Consider the following 27,003-nt stretch of genomic DNA (forward strand, 5'->3'; position numbering starts at 1 on the left):
TTGAGATGTCATGTGATAGGAAGGTATTCATTGAATGTGTCATGAATGACCTGTTAGTGTTATGATGGGTATTCCTTAAATGTGGCAGGAATGATCCAAGGTATTCATTGAATGTGCCATGAATGACCTGTTAGTGTTATGATGGGTATTCTTTGAATGTGGCGGGAATGACCCAAGATATTCATTGAATGTGCCATAAATGACTTGTTAGTGTATGATGGGTATTCTCTGAATGTGGTGGGAATGACCCAAGGTATTCATTGAATGTGCCATGAATGACCTGAGATATTGAATGCCTGTAAGAGGCTGTGATTATGCTCATGGAAGGCCCAGAGATGGTTGTGACTCACAAGTTACGAGTTTGCAAGATGTAAATATGTTCTTAGAGGCGACATCCCCGCTTCGGGCATATGTCTTGTTGTGGTACTCGGTGTAAGAGAGACACACGGGTATGTATGATTTGGCAAATGTGTGAAATGCAAAACATGGAGTAGGAACTAAAGATGAGGTCAGTAAATAAGTGATTAATAAACAAGATACATTGTAGAATTGATTGAACTGAAAGTATGTGAATTTGTCTGATGTTATGGATGCGAAGTGTGACTGTGAATAATACTAGTGAATGCTTGTGATCTTTTATGTGATTGCGAAATGACTATAACTTGATATGTTATTACGAAAATATTAATGACTTGTGATAGTCTGAGATCTATGGTTATGCACGCAGAAACTTTATGACGTAATGATGTCATGTGAATGACTACCCTTGATATAGGTATTGTGATAAGTGGTATTCCCCGAATATGCGGGACAAATCAGGTTGTATCAATTAGACTTAAATGTCTTAAATGAGGTTTGATTATGAATGAAAATTTGACTGACTGAGATAAATCATTTTATTGTGATGTCTAACTCTGTTTTGCAGGAGGGTAGGATTTATTAATCTTTTATGCAGGGACGTAAATATCCTACTCTAAGATGACGTGTTGCCTTAAATATAAGGTGTATCAAACTCATATTTAATTAGGTTATCATATGTGCATTTAATAAGTGGAATGTAAGTGATATTTATATTGTGAGTTATTTTAGAAAGTGGAAATGATGAGTACTGTTATATGAGATTCTTGGAATTGTATATTGGGAGTGAAATCTTACTTGGGAAGAAACTACATACCGTTTTGAAAAAACGAAACGGAACTAACTTGTTTTCCAAGTTGAAATGATTGTAATAGTATATTCCTTTATTTGAAATATTGAACATATTGTTTTTATATTTTTAGTCCTACTCATACCAGCAAATTCAACTTGCTGACCCATGCTTGCTTTGTTTTGCAACGTGGGTGTGTTCTTGGAAACATAGATAGTGGAGTGCAGTGGATGAGGACACATGATTTGGATTTGCTTTTGGAGTCTCCTGGTTTAAGTTTTTCGAAAGTGGACGGTTTTGTTTTGAGACAGATGTAATAGAGTTGGTTAGTTTCTTTTTAGTTTAATAATGTGATTGAAGGATTGTTCAATTCGTTTTGGTTTTAAATTTGATCTCATATTTTAATATCGTGGTTGATAATATGTTATTAGGGTTTCGTTTCATCCTGGGTTTTCAGATGATTGAATAGGGTGACGATTGAGATAATTATATCTTGAATAATTTTCTATTTTAATTTTTTTTGGAAATTTAGGGTGTGACATGCGGCATATGTAAGCACAAACAATATTTAGTGAAACAAATAAGGGTTAGCTAGTATTATCCCCCACTAGATGAGCCAATTAGGATTTACTATATTCATAGAACTTATCTTTAAAGACGAATATAATTGAAAGGAATCGAGGTCAAGCTCAGTGAACAATCTTGTTCAACAGACTTCCACTGCGATTTTACGCTGGTGGGAAAGACGTAGATATTCATAATATGGGCTTTTTGCTTGAGCCCGAAGTAAGGAATAACTTGGGGACAAGGCAAGAAATAAGGGAAATGGGAAAGTAGATTCTCACGTAGTTGGCCCTCCGCCCTCGAGCCCTCTCTTATTTTTTCATGACGAAGAAAGAAAATAGGTAGCTTCTAATGCATCATGCTATGTAATCGATCTTAATATTTCGGAGAAGAAATATAAGAGTGTCTATATTGTTTCAGGAAGAATATAAAGAAAGTATCACTGAAAAATATAATTGACTATATATGGGAAAATCCTTTACTCACTAAAATCATGCTAAGTACGTGGTGACTGGTGACCAGTTTTATGGTTTAAAGTTGTATACAATTATACATTCGATATTCAAAAGAATTTGATATATGGTAATTAAGGCAGTGGGATTTTCACTTAACAAGATATACATAATATTTTAAAGTTTATACATTTTGAATGTCCAAGAGATGGACAAAAATAAAACTTAGAAACTCTAAGACCAACGATTGAGTTTGAATGAAGTAATGAAAAAGGGCGGAAAGTGAAATTTAGAATGTGAAGAAAAGCAAATATTCTACTCTTAAAAGCTTCCTATAAAAGAAAGAACAAATTAATGTGTTCATCCCAACTTAGGATCACAACCATTCAGCACTACCTACCATGGCCAGTCGTCCAGGGCCGATAGGAGGACAACCAATTAGTCCCCAAAGACGGCCTATGCTGGTTAGATGTATAGTCATTGGTATAGTATTAACAGTTGTCCTTGTTGGTTTTGTAGTGTTAGTTGTTTGGTTAGCGGTCAGGCCACAACGACTAGTCTATACTGTTGAAGATGGGAAGGTGCACGGATTCGATCTATACAAAAACCATCTCAATGCAAGCTTCGATTTCATCCTAAAGTCCTACAATCCTAATCATAAGATCTCGTTGTACTATGATTCAATTGAGGTATCTGTGGCCTATGACGATAAAATCATCGCGTTTGATTATGTTGATCCGTTTCATCAACCAAGACACAATGTTACTAGACTTGAGGTGAAGCCCATGGCTCGATCTGTTCCATTGATGGGTTCAGTATCTAAGAATCTTAGAATTGAGAAATCATCTGGCCAGATTGAATTGGCAGTTCTAGTGAAGGCAAGAATTCGTTTTAAGGTGGGGATTTGGAAGTCTTCACATCACACTTTAAAAGTCTACTGCAAACCCGTTGGGGTGCAATTGGATCCCTCAAGAAAGTTTGAGACCACGTATTGTGATGTAAATTCCTAAGCGTCTATAAGCTTGTTCAATTCATTCCGATCCGTTTCTTGGAAATGAACTATTAATGTTAAGTTGGGTTGGCCCCTTTTCCTGTATAAATTTATTGAATTTATTCTTGTATCGTTTGTGCTGATGTATGGTCAATGAAATTGTTTGAGTGCTTGGATTTCATTCATTGTTGTTCAGTATTTTTTAGTGGAGTTGAAGTGTTGAACGATAGTAGTAGCTACTAGCTAGCTACGTAAGTTTGATACTTACATATCAGTGCATCTTTCTTATACATAGTTTGACTTTTAACCAAACTTTGACGTTGCGGTCATAGTTGATCTATCACGATATTGAGTTGTGGGTGATGCAAGGGGTCGGACTTTTCATAATCCATATGCTTCTATTTACTTCTTCTACTAAGTTCTGTTTTACCGGCCTCCATGTTCTCAGCATCACTGGATGATCGACCACGCAATACCACCGAGGTATTCTACTAATTTCGTTATACATAAAAAAACAACCACATTTTTAATTTTGACATAATGAACTAAAAATACAACGTATTCTACTATTTATTACATTAAATACTGTAACTACAAGAATTACACCCTATGAAATTACTAGTCTCTTTCCTTCTTACTCTCCTCTCGTCTTTTTCTTCCCTCTATCTTTTCTTTCTCCTTTGTCCTTATATTTTTCTTCTTTCTAACTGCTCTCTCTCGTTCGTTCATCCACCCTGATCCTACGTGCATCAGTTTGCCACCTGTTCCACAACATACACCGCAGTTCTCGGCAGTTAGGGTTCCGCGGCTCCTATCCGATGCACCCTGTAGTATCTTCATTACTCGACTCTTTTCCCTCACCACCCCCCGCCATGCCCCAGTTTCGGCGGATATGGTGCCGCGGCTCGATCCAGCGACCCGGTCTTCATCACTATTCTCAGATCACGGACCCTTCGCCACCAACGATATTATATGTCACGAATTTGACCCCTACAGATGCCCTCTCTCGGTCCTATTAGTAGTCCGCGGACAACCGATGGGGCCGAGACCTAACGATCTCACAGCCTGGTTTATCTCCATTATTTTAAGACGTTCCATCTGTTGCATGACACATGTTCCATCATTACTGTCGCGTGAGAACGGCGCATGCGCCGCCCAAAATATGACCTCTCAATTCTCGAGACCCACGTGTCCCATTTCCCATGGTCTCTCTTTTTGCAATTACGCTTTTGCCCCTGTCTTTTTCAAATCCCGTCCAAACCCTTCATTTTCCTCAACACCCATAAACCCCCAATTCTTCTTCTCATTTTTCATTCTTCCTTTTCCCCAACTCTTCAACTTCTACCCGCCGTTCCTCTTTCTCAAGGCTCTCTCCTGCTCCGTTTGCGTCCGTTTTGGTCATTCCACCACCTTGGCTGCTGTTGCATCTCAGGTTTGTCTTCCACCTTCTCACTCCCCTTCGTTTATTGCTATACTCCAATTTCAATACTGTTTTCACATTCTTTTCTCTCTCATAATTTGTGTTCTTCCCCCATTCTTCACCTGTCCCCTCTTAGTGTCCATTACGACATGTCGGGATCTGATTCGGCGGATTCCTCCGCCGCCAGATCCGATGGATCCGGTGCTTATTCATCCAGATCTAGCCACTTTACCGCGGACAGGTCGGACTCTCCAACGTCTCGCTCTTCCAGCCCAGCCGCTATACCCTCTACCTCTGGGAGGAAGACTTCTCTTCCTCCCCTTCCATCATACTACCGCCGCCCTAATTTAGAAGCAGTTAAAACTGCCTATGGCATCCTTGATGACGTGTTGCTAGAGCACGTGACTGGCGTTACACATTTTCCACACTTTGTAGCACCGCGGCCAGGATGTCTTGTCGCGACTGTTGGCCAGATAGCTGCCGGCTTGCGCTTCCCCTTAACTCTTCTCGATATCGAGGTATGCAACCATTTTAATATTCCGCCTTGTCAAGGCATAGGCAACTTTTGGCGCGTGATGTACGCCGCTAACCATTACAACGAAAACCCACACCCTAAAATCCAACTCACGACATAATCGCCCCCGTTTTATTTGAAAAGAGCACTAAATTCGGGCGTAGGGTACCACTCCTTTTGTACACGTCTGCGGAAGAAGTCTTTTGTTCTCCGCCTTACAACTTCAGACAAGGTGTGGCACCATTATCCCTTGTATGTGTCTGGAAGTTTTATTTCCACGGACCTCCCTTCAGAAGTTTTTCTAAGGCATCTCAATTTTCTTACAAGTGGTAAGTAAAACACTTTGGTCCCCTGATCTCTTGCATATCCTTCTTTCTAATGTGTCTTCTTTCTGTGGCCTAGGTTGGAAACCAGACTCTCGTTCTCAATTCTACGCCGGCATCTCCTCTGCAATTTTTCAAGAACTCCGGAATCTAGGGAGTAACCAGTGCGAGGTTCTCGGCATAGACCCCGACAAAGGCAACCCTCTTTTGCTTGACCCCTCTCTTAAAGATATAGGGAAATACCAAGGTCCCTCTACCGCTTGCTGCCACCCAAAGAGCGCAAACCCAAATCCTCTCCTTCTGCCAGAAGAAGACGCCCAACTCACCGATCCTTCGGCTATACAACCAAGATCTCCCACTCCAAGGCCGCCGCCCAACGAGCCGCCGCTCAATCCCGCCCTACCCCTACAGATACCGCCCCCTCTTCCTACTCTGCGTTAGCGGATTGGGAAGATGATTTTACCCATCCTTTTGCCTCTACTCCTGCCGCGGACATGGCCTCTAGCAAACTTAAACTCTGGGACAGCGACTCCGAAGGTGATGAGCCTACTGAAGCCGTGGCCAAGAGCCCCCCAGCCAAAAAAGCCCGGACTGCTCCTCCGCCTCCATCAGAGCCATCAACCCAAATACCGCGGCCCCCAGTTACATCCCGCCGCCCCTGGCAAAGAACATTCTTCGGCAGTCCCTCCCTCATCCGGCGCTGTGGAGATATGGCACCCGCGATTTAAGGCTCGAGACCACGATGTAAATATACACGACTCCGCCCTTGACAACCCCGCGGTCGTTGCTTCTCTATTTTTTAGCTCTCATCTCCCCCGAGACCAAGTATACGACGACTCAGGCTCCTTCTCCTCTCACCGAACATCCATTTATACTGGCTGGGAAAAGGTTTTTTTTTTTTTTTTTTTCTAACGAATACCTCCACAGCTGAGTCTGGACATTGGCTATGTGGTGCGCGGGCTGACCAACACTTTGGACTCTCTGGAAGTCGCAAAACAAGAGATCAATGGCCCCAACGGGTGGAAAGCCAAGCATGCCCAGTTAGAGAAGGACTGCGATGATTTTCGGATCGTGGCCGTGAAGGCCCAAAAAGCTCTCCAACAAGCAGAGGACAAGCACCTCGACTATGTCGCTGGGGTCACCTCCAAAATGGAGAGCCAAAGGGAGATGGAGAAGCTTGCTACTCAGGCCGCGGTGGACAAAGCTGTGAAGGATGCGGCTGATCGATTCCGAGTCCTAGCTGAGAGGAAAATTGCTCGTGAATTGAAGAGCCAACTCGAAGAGCTTGCTACAGCTGGACGTCTGCTTCCCGTTCCGCCTCCAGACCCAGTCGCTGATGCTCAAAATGCCTCACCCTCTATTCGCGATCCCGATCTTTGCTACCGTAGTGCTTCCTGGCGGTACTTCCCAACGGGTCACCTCCCCCATTGATGTGGATGTTGACTCAAACACCGCGGTGGAAGGGGCCGAAGTTTCTTCCCTGCATGGGGTGGTTCGCGGGGGCCGCATGGCTTGTTTGAAATATATTTTTGTACCCTTGTTATTCTGATGTTCACTCTCTAACAGTATATTTTGCAATATGTAACTTGCCTGTTTTTCTGGGTATGCCCAGCAGGTATTCAATCAAATGTAGTGTGTCTTTTGTTATCGTCTTTACTCATTTTGTGCAATCATATTCCTTGATTCATATGCACCCATCTAACTTTATTTTACTCTCTTGACAAAAGTGGGATCTCTTCATTGGTGCTTATATTATGTCCTTGCAAATAATTTTTAATTGGCTGTGAAGCCTGTGGGGCTAGCTCAATTTGACCCTATGTTGATTCAGACATATAGTCCGCGAAGGGCTCTTCCACCACCCCTTTGTCTTTGGTCGGCTGTGAAGTCTGTTGGGGCAACTAACTTTGCCCCCAGGTTGATTTGGGCTTATAGTCCGCTGGGGCTCTTCCCATTTGTCTTTAATAGGCTTGTGAAGCCTGTTGGGGCAACTCAATTTGCCCCAAGTTGATTGGACTTTAAGTCCGCGAAAGGGGCTTTTCCTCCGCATTGTCTTTAATCGGTTGTGTGAAGCTGTTAGGCGACTCAATTTGCCCCAAGTTGATTTGGACTTAAAAGTCCACGAAGGGCTCTTCCCCTCTCTCTCTCTCCCCTTATCGGTGTGAAGCTGTTGGGGTAGCTCAATTTGCCCCCAAGTTGATTTGGACTTAAAGTCCACGAAGGGCTCTTCCCTCCGTATCTTCGATCGGGTTGTGAAACTGTTGGGGCTGTTTGATTTGCCCCTAAGTTGATTTGGACTTAAAGTCCGCCAAGGGGCTCTTCCCACCCATTTGTCTTTGATTGGTTTGTGAAGTCTGTTGGGGCAGCTCAATTTGCCCCCAAGTTGATTTGGACTTGTAGTCCGCGAAGGGCTCTTTCCCCCAGATGTTTTTGATCGGCTGTGAAGCCTGTTGGGGCAGCTCAATTTGCCCCTAAGTTGATTTGGACTTAAAGTCTACGAATGGCTCTTCCCCCCCGCTGTCTTTGATCGGCTGTGAAGCCTGTTGGGGCAGCTCAATTTGCCCCTAGGTTGTTGTTCTTCATGCAATATCTTATTTGTTAGAGGAATCAACACCCTCCTTTTATTCAAGGAACTAAGATAACCAAAAGACAATATTTCAGGCTCTCACACATAACTTTATTCATTAGCAATTCTATTTTTACTCTGCTACAAATAGAAATAAAACTAACTAGCGACTGCCTCCGCTATGGAATTTTTTCAACATTCTGATATTCCATGGTTTCTCTATCATTTCTCCTGCCGAAGTCTTTAACCTGTAAGTTTCTGAAGTACCCTTCTCTGTCACGACATATGGTCCTTCCCAGTTGGGACCCAAATTACCATCATTCTCTTTCTTAGTGGCCAGTGTAACACGCCGCAGTACCAAATCCCCCACGCTAAAAGTCCGGCTTTCACTTTCGCTTATCATCTCGCTCTCTGAACTTTTCGGTGATATTCCTCCGGTCATTATCGCGCCGCTATTTCTCTTTTCTCCTCTATGAGGTTCAATTCGGTGGCCAAAATCCTCTCATTTATTCCCAATTCCACGGCTTTGGTTCTTGTCGTTTTCTCTATCATCTCCACCGGGATGACTGCTTCTACTCCATATGCCATTGCGAATGGTGATTCCTTAGTAGACGTCCGCGGTGTGGTGCGATAAGCCCATAACACGTGATTCAACTCATCCGCCCACGCACCTTTACGATCCTCCAATTTTCTCTTTAAGTTATCCATTATGATTTTGTTCGACGCCTCGGCTTGACCATTTCCCTCAAGATTATAGGGGGCTGAGAACCCCTGCTTTACCCTAAATGCCTGAAGAAACTATCGCACTCTTCCTCCAGTAAACTAAGTTCCATTATCCGCGATGATTGTATGGGGCAGCCCGAACCTGCAGATGATATTCTCCTATAAGAATTTCTTCACATTCTCTTCCTTCACACCACTCTGCGAGCCACACCCTCCACCCATTTGGTAAAATAATCCGTTGCGACCAACATAAACCTCCTTTTTCCGCTTGCCATTGGCAGAGGCCCAACAATATCCAGCCCCCACATGGAGAATGGCCAAGGGCTGAGCACATTGTGCAAGGGCTCAGCTGGAGAATGTATGAATGGTGCAAACCTTTGGCATTTCTCACATTTCTTGGCGTACTGCGTGGCGTCTCTCTTCATATGAGGCCAAAATACCCCCGAGATATCAACTTTGTGAGTAGTTGTTCGCCTCTCTTGAATGACTCCCCGCAAATCGCCTTCATGAACCTCTGCCAAAACTCCTGCGCGCTGCCCTATGCATCTTAGTAATGGGCGTTGAAATTTCTCCTGTATAGGTCATCCTCCAAAGAATGTGTACCTCGACTCCGGCTTATTCCATTCTTAAGCCTCTCTGTTTATTCTCTATCTCTACTCCCTCAAGAAAGCCTTTATCGGTTCCATCCAACCCTGATCCCACTCGGTGGTGAGCCAAACGCCAGCCTCATCTGATGTACTTGGTTTGCTCAACACTCTAACTTCAATAGACCGACCTTCTAATCCAGGAAGAACCACCGCTACATAAGCCAAAGTGTCGGCATGTCTATTCTTTCTGCGGCCTAGGTGGGCAAACTTTATTTTGTCGAACTTGCTTGCCCTTCCCTGTAGGACTTCCAGGTATCTCGCCATCTGGGGCCAGCGAGCTGCAAATCCTCCGTTCACCTGACAAACTACCAAATTGGAATCTGAAAACACAGATAACTCACTCACCCCCAGATCTCTGGCCAAGTCTAACCCAACTATCATAGCTTCATATTCAGATTCGTTATTTGAAGCCGCAAACCCCAGTTTCATTGATAGCTCAAGGCGATTGTTCTCAGGAGTTACTAACACGACCCCAATTCCATTCCCGGTATCCATAGCAAAACCATCCATGAAAACTCTCCACCCATTGTGCATATCCCAAGGATCCAAAGGATCGCAACTGACCTCCCCATCCGATTCCATTACCATTTCCTCTCCCCAATTGGGATCCTCTGATGGGAATTCGGCTAGAAACTCCGCCATGGCTTGCGCCTTTTCAGCCGTCCTGATCTGGTATGTAATCTCATAAGAACTTAGTAATAATCGCCCCACTTCGAAGATCCTGCGACTTCACCCCTCAACGCTTGTTTGAGAGGCAAATTCGTCACTACCACCACAAAATGAGCTTCGAAGTAAGGCTTCAGCTTAAGGGTTGAAAATATCAAAGCCAAAGCATACTTCTCAATCCTACTGTACCGGGTCTCTACATCCAGTAGGGTTTTACTTTGAAAGTAAACTGGCTTTTCTATCTTGTCGATCACTCTCACTAGCACTGAACTTATTGCGTACTCGCTAACTCCCAGATATAAATGCAACTTCTCACCCTGTTCCGGTCGTGATAACAATAGCGCCTTCCCTAAGTAATCTTTCAACTCCTGGAAGGCTCCTTCACACTCTGCGGTCCAATGGAAGTCAGGAGTTTTCCTCAACAAATGATATAGAGGGTGGCATTTATCCAAAGACTTGGAAATGAATCTGTTAAGTGCCGCGACCCTACCAGCCAATCTTTGTACTTCCTTCACATTCTGCGGAGATGGCATCTCAATCAATGATCGAATTTGCTCTGGATTCGCCTCTATTCCGCGGTGGGTGACTATGTAGCCCAGAAACTTTCCTGAAGTTACCCCAAATGTGCATTTCTCGGGATTGAGTTTCAGCTTATGCTTGCGCAATATGCCAAAAGTCTCATGGAGACCTTCTAAGTGTTTCTTTTCCGACATACTTTTTTCCACCATGTCGTCAATGTATATCTCGATCCCCGCCGAATCTTGCCTTTAAACATCTTTTCTCCCAACCGCCGAAGGTAGCACCCGCGTTTTCAAGCCGGGGGCATTCTCGGTGTAACGATGGGGTACCACCTTCTACCACGAAGGTGGTTTTTTTTTTGTCAGGCCCATACATCGCGACCTAATTGTACCCCATCGATGCATCCATGAAGGAAAACACCTTATATCCTGCCGTTCTATCCACTAACTCATCCACCCGGGGCATAGGATAACAATCTTTTGGGCATTCCTTGTTTACATCTGTGAAGTTCACACACATTCTAACCTTGCCGTTCTTTTTTGGTACCGCGACCACATTTGAAAACCACTCCGTAAACTCTACCTCCCTTATTATCCCCGCCCCCTTCAGCCGTACCACCTCTTCGCGAATACCTTCTATGTATTTGGCTCTTATGCTCCTCATCTTTTGTCTTACTGGCTTAGCATCTTCATTCATATGCAAATGATGACAGGCGTACTCTGGGTCTAAACCAGTGATATCCTCGATTACCCATGCAAATACATCTGTATTGTCCATCAAAAACTGCACCAGCTTGCATTTCCATTCCTCCGGCAAGTCAGCTCCAACCGATGTAAACTTTTCTTCATCTCCCACCCCAAGGTTCACCACTTCCAACTCATCCAAAGTTTTCGGTCCCAGCGGAGGCTCGTACACTTCGTTTCGGCACTCCCTGTAATTGCTATGTTGACCCCGGTTCGTGTGGCCTCTCCCCTTTTGGTACCGCGCACCATATTTTTATCAAACTTGATGGATGTTCTCGGCTGCCACTTGATCCCCCTTATTTCGTCACGTTCCCCATTAGTCGGGAAGCCACCACCGTAAAATGTCGATAGGATGGCCTTCATTTCGTGGATCCATTTTCTCCCTAAGATAGCATTATACTGGGAGCTAGAATCCACCACCATAAATCTGGTGAATACCGTTGTCGGGCCGGCTGTAACTGGTAACATAAATTCCCCCATGGGCTCTGTCATGCTGCCATTGAACCCATACAGATTGGTTTGAGGAGCTTTCAACTGATTTCTACCTATATTCATCTCCTCCATGGCCCCCTTAAACAACAGATCTACTAAACTTCCGCAGTCTATCAACACTCTCTTTACCATATAATTACCCATCGCTATAGTAATCACCAATGCATCCTCATGCGGGGAAATTACTGACTCCAAGTCCTTCAGGGTGAACACTATGCCTTCCTCACCCTTCGCGGTTCCCTTAACTAACCACGGTATGCTGACGACCTCGTTCATCTGTTGTAAACTCGCTGTCTTTCTCACCTTTTCTCTGTGTGCATTTCTTCCCAGGGTTTCTTCACTAAAAATGACATTGATGGTACCTATAATTCTAGCCAGAGCAGGCACTCTCTCGGCTTGGCGAACCTCTGCGACAAACTCCCTGAGCATCCCCTTTTCAATCATTCTCTCCACTAACCACTTCAAAGCATAACATTCATTCGTGGCATGATTCCTGATTTGATGATAGCCACAAAATGGCTTCCCTTCTATTTCCACCGGTGTGCTCTGCGGACCCTCAAAGTACTGTTGCCCCTTAATTAGAGGCAAGATTTCCTCTAAGGGTCTGTAGTTAAGAGGTGTCTGCTTGATTTCTCAGTATGGCTTCCTCTCTCGGATATCCCTTCTGCTGCGGTCTCCCGTCCTATCTGGACCTCGGCTCTCCCCTCTATACGCTCTTTCCTCTCTTTCTTCCATTCTGCTTTTTCCCTTCCGATCATCTCGGTCGACAGCCTGCACTACCTTTCCCGCTCTCTTCTGTTCCTTCGCGTTCCTCTGCATTATATCCTCATAGCGTATGTATTTTTCTACCTTGGGATACAAAGCATGCAACGAAGTGATTTCGATTTTGGAAACCGACTCATGAACCCTGGTTCCCGCAGTATTCTCATCCAAATTTTCCACTCTCAAGGTCTCCTCCTTGAACCTGCACAGGAACTCTCTCAATGATTCAGCAGACCTTTGTTTTATGTTGAATGCAGCTGGCGATATCAACCACCCTTCTTTTTTCGGTGTATGAAGTGGTCAACAACGCTACAAGCGGCCAGTTCTTCAACTTTTGATGCTCCGCTGGCCAACCGATAATACCAATCCGAGGCTCCCCTCTTTAAACTTGCGGGGAACATCATGCAGCAAAGCCCATCATACTTACTCTCCTGCCACAACGGCATCTGCTGCCGAAAATGGTGCAAATAATCCGTCGGGTCTCCCTTCCCATCATACCTCTCGAACCTGGGTTGGGAGAACCTCTTGGGCACTTCCGAATTCCATATCGAATCTGCCAGAGGGTTTTTGTTGAGGCTTGCAACCTCCTTCTGCGTAGCACTCTAGTTTGCTTTTTATGCTGCGCGGGTTATCTTCCTATCCTTCTCAATCATAGCCTGTACTACCTCCAATGTGATACTCACCGTTTGCTCTGCGTCCGGTGGTGGGTGCTCCTCATTTTCCCCCTCCACTTCATTTCTCCCGATTATCATTCGCCGAGTCTCACCATGTGTAATCTCTCTCTCCTTTCTCAACTCGTCATTCTCATTTCGTAGCCTGACTATCTCCTCTTGGAGAAGTCTGGTAGCGTCCGCCGCCACGTCAGATACTTCTTCCTCTCCTACCCTTTCCACCTCGGTGCTCTCCGTTTCCTCCACCACTTCTCTAACCGTTGCTTTCTTAGGTTTTCCTACTCCTCTTTTCACTACAGTAGCAATTTTTCTTTCGGGTCCCCACAGACGGCGCCAAATGTAACTACAAGAATTACACCCTATGAAATTACTAGTCTCTTTCCTTCTTACTCTCCTCTCGTCTTTTTCTTCCCTCTATCTTTTCTCTCTCCTTTGTCCTTATACTTTTCTTCTCTCTAACCGCTCTCTCTCGTTTGTCCATCCACCCTGATCCTACGTGCATCAGCTTGCCACCTGTCCCACAACATACACCGCAGTTCTCGGCAGTTAGGGTTCCGCGGCTCCTATCCAATGCACCCTGTAGTATCTTCATTACTCTGACTACTGCCTACTCACCACCCCTGCCATGCCCCGCAGTTCTCGGCGGATATGGTGCCGTGGCTCAGATCCGCTGCACCCGGTCTTCTCATCACTATTCTGTATACGGACCCTTCGCCACCAACGATGTTATATGTCACGAATTTGACCCCTACAAATACAATATATTTTTTTTCTTGCCTAAAAGTACAATATACTTTTAATTTTTTACAATTGATACCATCCGTTATATCTAATTCGACGGACTACGATTTAACTGTTAAAAAAGGTCACGTGACACTGCCCACTTCCCATTGTCCATCTTTTGCTATGGATTTTATGTGATAATAGTATTATTATCTCCTCCTCCACCTCGCCTGAATCGCCACTGCCCCATCCCCATCCCTATCGCCACCACCAATATATCGTGTACCACCAAATCATAAACTCATCCAAAATTGTCACCTCTCTTTATTTCAACTAAAATCACCTTTAAAACTCACTCCCCATCAACCAAGGCTTCTTGTTCAACCATCTCATCTCTCTTTCTTTCCAATTCTCCAACAAAAACTAGTTTCTCCGTCTTTCTCAAAACCCCGTTTCAAAACAAAAACTCATCTCACTATCCAACCCATTAAAACTAGTACTTCTCTTGTTCTCTTTGAACCAATTGTTCTCCAAATAGCTGAAACTTTAGAAGACTGTAACACCTTTACTCTCTTCATATTCTTCACTTCAAAAGCTTAGAGACAATTATATTTTTCACAGTATGTTCTTTCATTATCTTGGCCTAGTAGAAAAGATTAAAGTTTTCACTTCATTGATACTTCTTTCAATAAAATTTCTCAAATTAAACTTGTTTCTACAACTTTTGTTACATTACCAACTGATTTAGACAGTACCCTTTTACCAAAAGTTGTTATTATTGATGGTTATATTGTTGGTCCTGAGAAAATTAATGAATTGGGTAATGGTGTTTTTGCTGGGAGTGATAATGAGATAGATTCTGAGGTGATAAAGAAAAGGGTATTTGAGTTTGTGTCTGAGTTTCAAGATCATGGTGATCAAATAATGCTGATTTTCAAAGCTGAGCAAAAGATGGTTTCTTCTTTCTTCTTTCGTAAAACTGTATATCTCACACAACTCTTTTAATGTATTATTGTGATTTTTCAAGGTACAATATTACAGTTTGGATTGGTGAGAGATGAGTAATTGGATTGTTTTTGTAAATTAAATTGAAATTGTCCTTAGAACTAGACTAGTTTTATTTTGGTGGATGCAAAAAATTAAGATGGTGATTCAATTTCAATCTCATTACAGAAAATGGGAAATTGGAGGTGGTGGTTTACTGAAAAAAAAAATTGGAGGTGGGTAGTGGGTGCAAGTCACGTGACCATTTTTTAACTGCCAAATCGTAGTCTGTCCAATCAGATCCAACGAATGATATCAATTGTAAAAAATTAAAACTATGTTGTATTTTTAGGCAAGAAAAAAAATATATTGTATTTAATGTAATAAACACCAAAATACGTTGTATTTTTAGGTCAGATATATATATATTTTGGGTTACTACTAGCTGTTGTGTTTGATGTCACATACGTATTGGTCAATCACTGGGCCATATATGGGCTATCTTCAAAGTATCAAACGGGCCCAAGCCCATTGACAGTCCTAGGGGTACGTGAATAAGTTGACTTAAGTTAGGGTTGAGTCACAAGTCCATTTGTTTTATCGTGTTCCAAACTTGTGCTTCTTTCTTCACACTCAAATCAGACTAGAAGCTTTCGATTCGGTTATTTTTTTACTCTTTTTTTACTTTAATCTTTTGTTTAATCATAATAATTTTAGTATCAATTACACAAAATTGATTTTTTAACTACTTGTTTAGGGTTTGATGAAATTAAGTAATAATTTTACCTAGAATGTTTGTTATGGAACTAAATACAACTTCTTTTTAGCATGAACTAGAAAAATATTGCTTTTTGCAGTCCACCCCTTAATTTTAAATACCCCAATTTCACTGAAGCAACAAGAATTGCCCAAGTGAGGAGTTGCTTGCTAAGTGTGTTTGCATCTGTTGATATGTTTGTTCTTTAGAAATTTTTAGATGGTTTTGAGTTTAAAGATTTATTATTATTAATTGTAGATAGATATATAATGAGGAGGTACAGTCCACCTTACCATAGTCCTCCTAGGAGAGGATACGGTGGTCGAGGAAGGAGTCCCCCACGAAGAGGGTACGGTGGACGCAGCAGGGAACCTAATAATGGAAGTCTTTTGGTTCGAAATATTCCTCTCACTTGCAGGTTTGTGTGTTTCTTCTGTTTTTTTTTTTCATTTTGTATGCAGTTGTGTCTATCAACATTTGCTTATGGTATATTACTTACTACAGGCCTGAAGATCTTCGAGTTCCATTTGAAAGATTTGGACCAGTAAGGGATGTGTATTTGCCAAAGGACTATTACACAGGGTATGATTTTCTTTTTTAAGTGAATGGACAGTGATCGAATTATGTGGTTGTTGCTTAACCTTTTAATCCTATTGTTGTTATTGAATGTGCGTTGCAAATAATTTTCATATATTTTGATGCTAGCATGTGTCTTCTGTGAGTAGGTATATTTTTTAAAACATTATATGATGAGCAGAGCTCCGTTTATGGGTTCAGAGAACATTAGAGAACATTGACACTTATTTCCAGCTAGTAGATTACTACCTCTCAAAAGGATGTCCTTAAGGAATAATACAAGGCTAGATACCTTCTAGTTGTATTTTCTTTTTTTATTGGTACGGCTTTGTATGATGTCAACCCAGATACTCTTAAATCCCAATTCAGCGGTGGAGGTGGGTTCTGATCCCTAGACCATAGGATTCAATCACCCAAGGCTTGACTAGGGGACCACCATACACCCTCGGGTAAATTTGAGATTTGTGAGTCGTTTATCGCTTGCTTAGCCTTGTCTTGTCCGTGTTTCTACATATATGTAGTGTGCATCAATTCTGTGCTGCGCAATTAGTAAATAAATTTAGTTGCTCGAGTTCGAACCAAAGAGAATCTGATATATCAATACAATGGATTCTCTCTTCTTGTTTTACTTGTTTCCATGGTAAGTTACTTTTTTAACTGGTTTGTCAGGGGGTGTGTTGGTTTGAAGTTAAAACAAGCCCAAGCCCCGCATATGACGAAGACCTACTGTTTAGCATTGCCTATTATTGTGGTGCCCCCAAGGGTGTTTATGAATTTGTTCAAATGAAGAAAGTTCCTGTATGAAGGCAAAATATTAATTCACTCTGTAGAAGTTTGGTGAGGAAGAATATTGAACGTTGATGAATTTGAGTTGGGCATTGCATGAGAAGATTTAAGTTTGGAGCAACATTGATTTCAAGTGCTTCATGTTTTTACAAGCATATGAAGAAATTTCAAGTCTCTTGCATTTTTTGAAGTTGCCCTACATACTTGAGTATAGAAGAAAAGGTTAGCTACTAAACTTGGTTTGCTAGCTTCTTTTAAGGCCAAAATTATGTTCTGCCTCTTTCTTGGAAATGTTCTTAGCTTAATGAGTTTAACTAAAGCGAGGAAGTGATACCAAGTGAACATGTTGTCTGCGTGACTTAATTGGCTGATATTGCCTGGTGAACATTTTTTGCAGTTGGTCCCATATCTCACAAGCTGTTGTTTTTTCGGACTTCCATATTTGATGTTGAACAATGACACCAATCTTGATGCAGGGAACCTCGAGGATTTGCTTTTGTTCAGTTTGTAGATGGTTATGATGCTGCAGAGGCTCAGTATCACATGAATAGGCAACTTTTTGGTGGGAGGGAGATAACTGTAGTACTTGCTGCAGAGACGAGGAAAAGGCCTGAGGAAATGCGTAGCAGAGCTAGGGTTAGGTATGTGGAATCTCTAGTGTCACATCTCAACCTACATTAAAAATGCTACAATATGACAATTGCTTTTCTTACAGAGGGCCTTCTTCCGGATATGGTGGGCGCCGATCGTCTCATTATGGTAGGATGTTTATATTTTTATTCAGCTGTTGACATTCTCATTTTGAAATTTTTTCTAGTAACTCAAGGTATTGCAGAATAACACTGATGTTAAGTGCTTAATGCATTTGTGTACCGCATTGCCTAGAGCAAAACTAGTTTGCTCTAGTATTGATTTTGTTGTTCTGGACTTGTTGCATCTGTAATAACATAAAGCATTTATGAACTGAGATTTGTAATAATTCGGATATGTTATTTTCCAGGTCGTTCACGATCTCGTTCCATATCTCGTTCACGTTCTCCTCGTTACACTTCAGCATCTAGAGGCCGATACCGCTCAAGGTAAGCTCTGTCTCCCTCTGTTATTCCCCATATGCGTGTGTGTGTTCACAAGGCAGCATGATGTTAAGAGGATGCTAAGATATTGGCTGGGGGGGGGGGAGCTTTTTGAATTTTTGTGCTTTATTTGTGGTTTAATTTATTGCTTTTTGCCTTTCAAGGTCCTACTCTCCTGCTCCAAGACAGCGAGATGATTATTCTGTTTCCCCTAGAGGAAGAGCTATGGATCACTCAAGATCGCCAAGAGACCATTTGCAAGAACGTGAAAGTGGTCATGTGCGCCGCCGATCATTCTCTCCAGGCTACGACAGTGCTGATAATCATGAAGCTGATAATGGCCATGCAAAGTGAGTGAAGTATTTTTTTGTTTGATCATGACTTTATTTTTGGTATTTTTTATTTTAGATGTGTACTATGTGCTATTAATTCTACTGTAAAATATACTCTAAGATAGAAAGAGCTGTTTTTAGTAATTTGAAAGGTTCCTGGACACGTCATAATTATTCAGCATTGTCTCAAGTGCTCTGTTGATCACGTATACTCTGTTGTAATTTGGTCAATTTACAATGCCTTGTTAGCTGAACAATTTGTGTTTGGTTAAATGCAGAAAGCCTGTGTATGATGATACTGAAGAAGGTCGACCTGAATGGAGATCACCGGCACGTGCTTCTGGATCCCCACCTGGATCAAGGTCTAGGTCGGCTGATTTGTCACCCAGGCGTAGCAGATAGATTTGAAGTCATGCTTGATGTTTGTTATTGAGGATATAACTGTAATCTTGTGTGCAATGGTGTGGACAAAGCAGGACATCGCTGCAGTTTTAGAAACTGCTTTGTGTTAGCCTACAAAAGTCTGTGCTACATGGATTGAATCGTGTGAAGACAGCTATTATTCTTGCCCCGTCTTTCCTTTGTGAATGCTAAACTGATTTAATATATGGAGCAAAATGTATGCTAGTTTATCTGAAATGTTCTAGTGTCTCTAGGTGGTGTTTTTTTTTCTCGCTTGAAGTCTCAGGTGGTGTTTGTCAAGACTGAACATAAAAAAAATAAAAATAAATAGGACTTTAAGGGTTAAGAGTTGTGGAAACACACAACAAGAAGTTGTTGAAGTGTAACATCTTTTAGAATAGAAGGGACAGGTCTACAGGAGAATTATTGCAGATGGTTTATAAAGTATTTTGTTTAGGATTTAGTATAAAGAAACATGGACAGTCATACAATTTATGTTGTTTCTTTGTAAGGGTGCGCCCTATTCACTTGTTTGTTAATGAACTAAAGACGCAGAGTCAACTGTCTGTGTGCTCTCTAATAACAGGTCAAATTTTGTGTTGCATTGTTTATTTTTTGCCATGTTGCGTAAATGCGGAAGACTGTATTTGGGAATTGCGTAAATGACACAATTAAAACTTGAATGTTGCAAAGGACTTGCAGTAATTGGTTAGTCGATTATAGGACGCTTTTCGTTGCTATCAAGTGTGAAGTGTATCTGGTGATCTCTTTCACCAAGTGGTTGCTGATGCCAATGTACAGTTTCCGATTGCAGAAGCCCCACTCAAATAACCCAGAAGGAAGGCCCAAATTAATATGGGTATACTACGTATACAGGAAATGGGGCCTATACGGCTATTACCTGATCGAACATATACGAGAATGCCATCTTTTTGGACAGGATTACAAACAAAATGATGGACTGTTTTTTCCTTTCTCTTCTTTCCCAAAAGCCTTTTTACTGATGTTGGTCTTCCACTCCCTTCTATAAATTGTTTTTGATCCATAGAATGATAGAATGATAGAATACAAATTAAATTTCTAAGTGTCTGGTCATTTATATCCAACTAATACGTTTCAGCTGACTACAAGAAGTGCCAATTGAGTGGTCATTCTGTTTCTCTTCTTTTATGGTAGTCATCACTTCTGTTATGAGAAACTCAAGCTCCTTTGTAACAAAATTCTCTCATTTAAGCTAGAGCAGCTACTATTCCTTCTTACGCTAGCTTTTTCTTCATTCTCTCTCTCTACTATGCTCTAGCAATTCACACTCTAGAACTACTACCGTATCCTTCTTGAACAACTCGATGGAACGACAAAGGGGACACGACACGTGTGAAACGAACCACTTGTCAATGCACTCAGAATGATACACGTGTCCACAGTTTGGAATCAGTTTAACTGTTTCTTTCTCTTCAAACTCACTTAGACAAACAGAGCAATAAACAGCCTCCTTTGCATTCCCATCATAACCAAATATAGGCAATGATTGTACAGTTGACATGTCAAGACCATGAGAAGATGTGGGCCCCACCAATTGCGTTCTTAGACGCGAGATGACTAGTGGGTCGGGTGTGGAAAATCGACGAATGTAGAAAGAGTATAGAGAGATTAAGAAGATGGTAACGAGGAATAAGATGGTTAAAATGATTAAACAGTCAAAGCTTGTTAAGGAAATTAAAGGCTGTTTAGCATTTGGTGGTTGAGAAGGTGGTAATGATTGAGTGGTAAGTGGTGCATTTTTGGATAGTAGTTTGCGATTAAGGGTATTCATCTGTCTAGGTGTTGTGTGTAATATATTGTGTTTTTGTGAATATCAGTGATGTTAGGAAAGTAAGACGAGAAAAATGTGTATATATAGTTCGAAACTGAGTGAGAGTAGTGGAGGGAGGTGTGAAGATAAGTACTTGGGAGATAAAAGTGTTGCCGGCATCGTACACCTTTATTATATTGTACGTGTGAATATATATAGTTTGTACAACCGCTGATTCTAATCATATATGGTTTCATCTAGAAAAAGGTATGCCGACTGTAAGGTTGCCCACTTGTCATTGTGCATACTGCAATTTAAGAGAAATCTAGCTGATGGCCTGATGTGAGCACTCACTTTTGAACTCGTAGATTCTTTTAGAGTCGACCATGGTTGACATTGATTGCTTTAAAAACATAAAAAGTACTATTGCTCTCTATCCTAAATTGTGAAAGTATGTATCCAATATTGAAGTATCTTTATGAGATCTTTTATAGCAACCAAACAAACTTGAGATAGCATATTAAACGTTATCCACATCCACTAAGATTGATAAACATAAACTAAACAGTGGAATACTCCACATGGATGATTTGAAACAAAAAGATTCAGCCAATATAGCATATCATACCGTATCACACCTATGCCAGGGGATGAATTATCTAATCTTTTGCAATTATCCCTTGCAAGCTTATACTGTATATGGTGGATATAAATAGCTAATTGAAACGTGATAAACATTGCTACTCCATACTTTTATTAGTACTGGATTATACAAGGATCTAACTACTAAAGTTCTAAGGAGTTATACAAGTTGCGCGCATTCTACAGGCTTTTAGCATTTCTTTATAACATAACAATAATCATTACTTGTCGACTTGAATATGTTTGGGCTTTAAAGTTCACTGCAATATGAAAATCCAATATGCCCAAAGTTGGCCCTGCTGAGCTTTCAACTTTTCAAGCATTATACAAGCTCAATACCATAACCTAAAAAGTCTGTTAAATAGCCCAACCACCAGAAAGTTAAAAAACCAATTGCTCAGTTTCTCGCCTACGCCTGTATGTGTGTAGTTGTGTACACAAGCCAAAATGCCAGTCCATACCCGATTGCCAGCTGCGGTTAATGACCATAAGTGAATTAGGTCAATGCTGAAAACCTTAATTTGATCTAGTCTTATATAGTATATCTCTCATGGTTTTAGAGTTTTAAGGTTTGTTTTCAGCCTGGAGCCCTGGATCTCATTTTGCATTAGGCGTTAGATTTTAGGTTGAGATGACATGGCATCGCGCCCTAATTAAATAAATAGGATACTTGCAGGGAGGGGATAAAGGTACCTTTGAGGTTTCAGAATTCACAATGCCATATATTGATCCGTAGGTCGGTTTTCATGCTATGATGGTAACTTCGAAATGAGGCAACTCATAATGAACACCAAAGGCCGAAAAATATATAGCAACGTCTATGTTATTTGAAATTCTGCTTATGTAGAAATTTACAACATTTTGATATTATGTTGAGCTAAAACCCTTGGATAGCATGCATAAACTATAAAGAAGCCACTCACAGGCAGCTTATACAATGTTCCACACATGAGAAATTCAGAACTATACACCGAACTTCACAACAAATAGAAGTTGGCATTGCTTGGAAAGAACCAGAGGTATGTACTCCAGTATCTTGTGGCAGCTGCTTGGCTTGGAGATGAACAATTTCGGTATATGTACATTGAATTTGAGTTTTTGTAATTTGTTTAATCCATTAAATTATCCTAGGTACAATCTTTGTTACAGAAGTTGAGGTACAAAATTCTCTCTCTCATTTCTTTTTAAAAATTTCAGAATTGAATTTCTTTCATGTCAACTTTCTGGATTCTAAAAAGTTCTTTCTTATAGGTTCACAAGATGATACATAATCAAGAAACGAAGCGAAGTCAGTATCTTTATATCGTCTTGGATTAGCTTCATTGACAAGTTTTGGCCATGGTCGAACCATTCTTTCGAAATGCAGACTATGCAAAGAAGCCACAGATATGCGAGATTTTGAGTCATTCACAAGAACCCTATGCAACACACTCTTGTATCTTCCATTGCTAAATATCTGCAGAGTTACGAAAAAAATCAATCAATCATTATTTTGTGTGAATGAAGAGGATTTTCCAACTTCAAAAATTAAGAATAGTAATTTTATAAGAAATGGAACAATGAAGAAATCATAAGGGGATTTCGCTCAACTAACCTCAAGATGATCACCAACATTGACGACGAAAGAGTTTGGGAGTGGTTCGACGGTTACCCATTTGCCGTTGTGCTGTATCTCAAGTCCCTTCACTTCATCTTGAAGTAGAAGTGTGAGAAATCCATAATCAGAATGTGGCGGCATGCCTAGAGTTAGATCAGGTTCGGGGCACGCAGGGTAGCAGTTAACAACCATTAACTGGCTCCCATCTTCAAATTCTTCTAAAATGTCGGAATTATTTGCAATTTCAGTACTTAATTCCTGTCCTAAGCTTTCAAGGACAGCCTCCATGACACTAAGGAACAAGAGTTTGGTTTGTTTGGAATAAGAACCAACTTCTTTCCTGTTAAAATTGCCAAGCAAGTAAACTTGTCATTAAATAACCTCGGAAAGTATAAGCTTGAACCATGTTCAAATTTCCTTTTATATGAGGATTTGGTACTAAATTGAGGAGAGACACCTACCTGAAGTCCATGGGCGAAGAAGGCCAATGGTGAAGAACGTCGGGGTGGCACATCAGCTTCAAGAAGTCTCTCCAACAGAACACACCATCTTTACTCTGATTGAAACTGGTTCCATAACGAACTGGGGCGCACATATCACGCGACATGAATTTAACTCTCTCCTCAAATGGGAGTTCGAAGAAGGTTTTCGCGACGTCTATCATATTCTTAATAACGTTATGCGAAATGCCATGGTTTATAGCCTGCATTAACAAATCAATCCAAATTTTGATTAAAATTTGTAGTCCTATTTTATTTGGTAGCTGATACTGCAACATATATTTCAGCACTAACCTGAAAGAATCCATATTCTTCACAGGCTTTTGCTAGTGATTTAAGAACTTCAGGCCTATTAGGACCTTGCAGTTGTGCAAAATCTATGATTGGCAACTTAATGCTGCCATTGGCGGCAATGTTCATCAGCAGCTGGTTCTGTTTTTCGCTATTGCTATTCGGTCTCTCAGACACAGGCAAGACATACTTGTTAGGAACCACTGTCACATAGATGCTTCACTCCCTTCTGGTATGAGCTGTTAAGTAGATCATCCTCTACGCTTCTCTTAATTGGCAAGGTCATTGCTGGTGACATGATGTAATAAAAAAGAATGGATTGAAGCTAATTAAGAATATAGCGAAGTTCTTATGATATGGTTTAATAATTGAGGCCTGAAGCATGAACAAAAAACTAAAATCTTGTGATAGAAAAGAGATGAGGTGTGATGAAATAAAGGGTGCATGGTGGTATTTATAGGAAGAGAAGAGAAGAGAAAGGAATGCAAAGGATGCCTAGTACGCAATAGTAACAAGTATTAGAAAACCAGACGTTGAGTTTTGAATCCGGGGACTGATTCCATATAATGTAACCGTTGACAAAATATTTAGTCAGATATAAGTTGGTCCCATATTCATGCTTGACCTTCCCAACCGAAAATTTTCAACTCTTAGCATGGCCATCTCCCTTCATATAAAAACCAAAAGAAAACAAAAGAGCGTGCTTGTCTCACTCTCTTGTGGCCTACAGTGTGTTAGAGAAGCAATCTATGCATCTGATCTCTTTTACCACGTGTGTGGTTTGTGTGCACAAATAGGTGATCTTAAGAAGTTTGTCTAAGATATGGTTCTTGCCACAAATCTACTTAGCTGACTTTTCTTTCTTAGTAGTTCTTCTCAAAGTCCATTCAAAATCTGTTGCAGTCTTTCTTTTATTTCCATTTTATTTTGTGAAACTGATAATTAAAACAAGCTAAAGGTACTGGCCGGTTACATGTTACAGGTACCTCTTCTGAAGTTGCCTGTATTGTTTACATGCTACACTAAATTTAGCTTCTTCCATGACTACTTGTACTGCGTATTACTTGAACAAACAAGTAGTAATAATGCTTCAAACAATTATCCATTCTTTCATATTCACTTAGAATAAGACCCTTAAACTGGTTGACTCTGCAGTCCTAAGTGATCATGTAAAAGTAGGAGAAGTCCTCATTAGCAGCTGGAATGTATTGTGTAACATCGGGTTGATTGCTCCTCACGTGTCCACGCTTTTGCAGCCCCGTGATTGACCTAGGAAAAAAAAACCATTATTGAATAATCAGTTCCCTTTTATTGGTGATGCATTTTTTTAATCAGTTGAATTGCTATATTTTATTAGTTTAATTGGCACAAGTTTAATAGGATTAGTTAATTATATAACTAATAGATGTGTTAATAATTTTTGCTTCATAAACAAATATATAAGACAATGGCTGCCTACTGATCAACTGCTCTGTATTTATGTATGCGTTTTTCTGTCTTATAATAGCTGGCGATTGAGAATTCGAGATACTATATGGTTTCTGGAGGACTGTAGTGCATCAACGAGCTAAATAACTACATGACTTCTAGAGTTCTAGACTTCTAGTCGCCTCCAAAACCCACATGCTCGATCTTCACATTCTGATGTTCGGCGTGATTGTTTGTTAGTAACTTAGTATCCTTCCAAAACTTACTTAGGTTTTATAAAATAACTTGGTAGATGGGTCTCAGTGTAACCAAAATCCTACATCAAGTGACGACTACGTTAAAAAAATCAGCAATACATATGAGCCTCACCATTTTGTGGCTTAGAGACTTAGAACATGTGTCTGTACTAGCGAGCCCGACCAAACTGATCAACTTAACTCCCTTCTGGCTATACAAAATCTATGTCAACGTCCGACTTGAAAAATAAAGAAAAAAATAGAAAGAAGGGGTCATAGACTTGTTGGCTGAATATATGTTGATGATAGTGAAGCTTCATGCGCCCTTTTCTCTTAGGTCACTGGGGCCTAAAACGAAGTGATCTATGAGCCTCAAGTCAAATCTTTTAAATGGCTTAATCCAGGAAAGCTATGTGTTGGTTCCCAGCTGGTCCACAGTGTCTTCTCCGTGTTAGACTATTTGTCCTTTGTTCCTCATTCATTGCATGTTCATTGCATGTCCATGAGCCAACTCAGCCATTCAGTATTATAATTCTGCCATTATGTATTTTTACATTTGACAATACATATCTCAATCATTGTCACCAATGCATTGGGAGACTTGGCATTGGTTATCGATCTGTGTGGCAGTGGACTTTATATATATTGCAACCTCCAAGTCACTTCCATTTTGTCTTTGATATTATTCTTTTCACTTAGTATATTTATTGTATGATAAGCATTGTGTGTAGTATAGCTAGGGATAGGGAGTTGTTGTTAGAACCAGGGTATGAAAACAATAACTAGAAGAGGACAGCAGTAACAATAGACAATCAAGGAGTAGATTACACTGTCCTTAAGGAAATTTTTGCCCCTTCCAATAGTGCATAAAGGCTACAGTGACGTCTTCTTATCACAAGATATACAATGGCTACAGAAGCCTAGTTTTGCACTAATCAGACTTCTCTCACTCTAGAATGACGATATAACACTCTCTGGCGGCTAATAGAAAGAAAGAACAGAAGAGGAGAGGCTAGGGTTTTGTGTGCGAGATATGTTTATGTAAATAAGTTCTGATCTAGACGCATAGACCACTTATATAGAGGTGAGTTCGGTCATAGTAGGTTTCTAGAACAGAATAGGAACTTGAAAAGCAAAAACAAGTCTAGGCAATTAGCCAAGCCACTACCCACAATAAGCCCGAACCCGACACGACAAGGCTCGGCCCAGTGCGGGCGTGTGGCTTTGTGTGAGTCCTCCCTCAGCTCCTAACACAGAAGCCTTTGTACCATAAGGGCTCGCCCTTATACTAGAGAAAACTCATATATACATACAAGGTTAGTGGTGACTTACTAATGTGGGACTAGCTATAAACAAAACACAAGTACGTGGAGAGAACACTCAATGTTCATCTCTTCTACTTTGCACACACACACACACACGCACACACAAGAAGTTTGAAATATCTAAAGAAATTCCAACAATCCCCCACTATTTCAAAATACTTATAATCTCCCACTATTTTGGAATAGGATATTACAAAAAAAAAGGTTTTACGAAATGCCTACAGAGAGAAACGAAATTGTAATGTCTAAGATACTGGTGCCTTACGGGGTTAAACCAGTCATAGGGTAACATATCTTATCTCACGTGAAAGTGGTAGATATAATTTTTTTGAACCAACATTCCCTTGTAGTGAAATAGATGA

At 41.0% G+C, this 27,003-nt stretch overlaps 5 protein-coding genes across 6 annotated transcripts; 2 read left to right on the forward strand and 3 right to left on the reverse strand.

Annotated features, from left to right (window-relative positions):
- The first annotated feature begins 2,541 nt into the window (after nt 1-2,541).
- LOC147482503 (uncharacterized protein At1g08160-like) lies at nt 2,542-3,335 on the forward strand. The gene has a single exon (XM_086578239.1). It carries the CDS (start codon nt 2,565-2,567, stop codon nt 3,171-3,173), a length of 609 nt encoding a protein of 202 aa, XP_086434365.1. The 5' UTR covers nt 2,542-2,564; the 3' UTR covers nt 3,174-3,335.
- A 7,575-nt stretch (nt 3,336-10,910) lies between these two features.
- On the reverse strand, nt 10,911-12,208 carry LOC147482504 (uncharacterized). Its single transcript, XM_086579328.1, has 2 exons — nt 11,711-12,208; nt 10,911-11,501 (listed from the first exon to the last, which is right to left on the reverse strand). The coding sequence occupies exons 1-2, from the start codon at nt 12,206-12,208 to the stop codon at nt 10,911-10,913; spliced, it is 1,089 nt and encodes a 362-aa protein (XP_086435454.1).
- A 3,223-nt stretch (nt 12,209-15,431) lies between these two features.
- On the forward strand, nt 15,432-19,067 carry SCL30 (SC35-like splicing factor 30). 2 transcript variants are annotated; one of them, XM_086581235.1, is made up of 8 exons: nt 15,432-15,565; nt 15,920-16,079; nt 16,166-16,243; nt 17,500-17,664; nt 17,739-17,782; nt 18,024-18,102; nt 18,261-18,446; nt 18,707-19,067. In XM_086581235.1, exons 2-8 carry the CDS (start codon nt 15,931-15,933, stop codon nt 18,828-18,830), a joined length of 825 nt encoding a protein of 274 aa, XP_086437361.1. In that variant the 5' UTR covers nt 15,432-15,565; nt 15,920-15,930; the 3' UTR covers nt 18,831-19,067. The 2 variants fall into 2 exon arrangements, with proteins under 2 accessions (XP_086437361.1, XP_086437362.1); XM_086581236.1 differs by having other exon boundaries at nt 15,482-15,565; nt 15,924-16,079.
- A 911-nt stretch (nt 19,068-19,978) lies between these two features.
- On the reverse strand, nt 19,979-20,767 carry LOC147482506 (RING-H2 finger protein ATL57-like). Its single transcript, XM_086581237.1, has one exon. It carries the CDS (start codon nt 20,641-20,643, stop codon nt 20,104-20,106), a length of 540 nt encoding a protein of 179 aa, XP_086437363.1. The 5' UTR covers nt 20,644-20,767; the 3' UTR covers nt 19,979-20,103.
- Nucleotides 20,768-22,353: 1,586 nt separating this feature from the next.
- LOC147482507 (putative 2-oxoglutarate-dependent dioxygenase SLC1) lies at nt 22,354-24,085 on the reverse strand. The gene is given in 5 exon segments (XM_086579327.1): nt 22,354-22,720; nt 22,859-23,201; nt 23,323-23,564; nt 23,656-23,851; nt 23,853-24,085. Coding segments are annotated over 5 exon segments (1,125 nt in total). The 5' UTR covers nt 23,951-24,085; the 3' UTR covers nt 22,354-22,474.
- Nucleotides 24,086-27,003: the final 2,918 nt, after the last annotated feature.

The sequence above is a fragment of the Coptis chinensis genome, chromosome 8, assembly GCF_015680905.1.
Source record: "Coptis chinensis isolate HL-2020 chromosome 8, ASM1568090v1, whole genome shotgun sequence".
In the NCBI taxonomy this organism is placed as follows: domain Eukaryota; kingdom Viridiplantae; phylum Streptophyta; class Magnoliopsida; order Ranunculales; family Ranunculaceae; genus Coptis; species Coptis chinensis.

Bases quoted from the DNA above. Each gene is read 5' to 3' on its own strand.
- LOC147482503 (XM_086578239.1), top strand. From the start codon at position 2,565: ATGGCCAGTCGTCCAGGGCCGATAGGAGGACAACCAATTAGTCCCCAA.
- LOC147482504 (XM_086579328.1), bottom strand. From the start codon at position 12,208: ATGATTGAAAAGGGGATGCTCAGGGAGTTTGTCGCAGAGGTTCGCCAA. The intron at 11,502-11,710 runs GTATTCACCAGA...CGGTACCAAAAG, and splicing joins TTACAGCCGGCCCGACAACG to GGGAGAGGCCACACGAACCG.
- SCL30 (XM_086581235.1), top strand. From the start codon at position 15,931: ATGAGGAGGTACAGTCCACCTTACCATAGTCCTCCTAGGAGAGGATAC. The intron at 16,244-17,499 runs GTATGATTTTCT...ATCTTGATGCAG, and splicing joins CCAAAGGACTATTACACAGG to GGAACCTCGAGGATTTGCTT. The intron at 17,665-17,738 runs GTATGTGGAATC...CTTTTCTTACAG, and splicing joins CGTAGCAGAGCTAGGGTTAG to AGGGCCTTCTTCCGGATATG.
- LOC147482506 (XM_086581237.1), bottom strand. From the start codon at position 20,643: ATGAATACCCTTAATCGCAAACTACTATCCAAAAATGCACCACTTACC.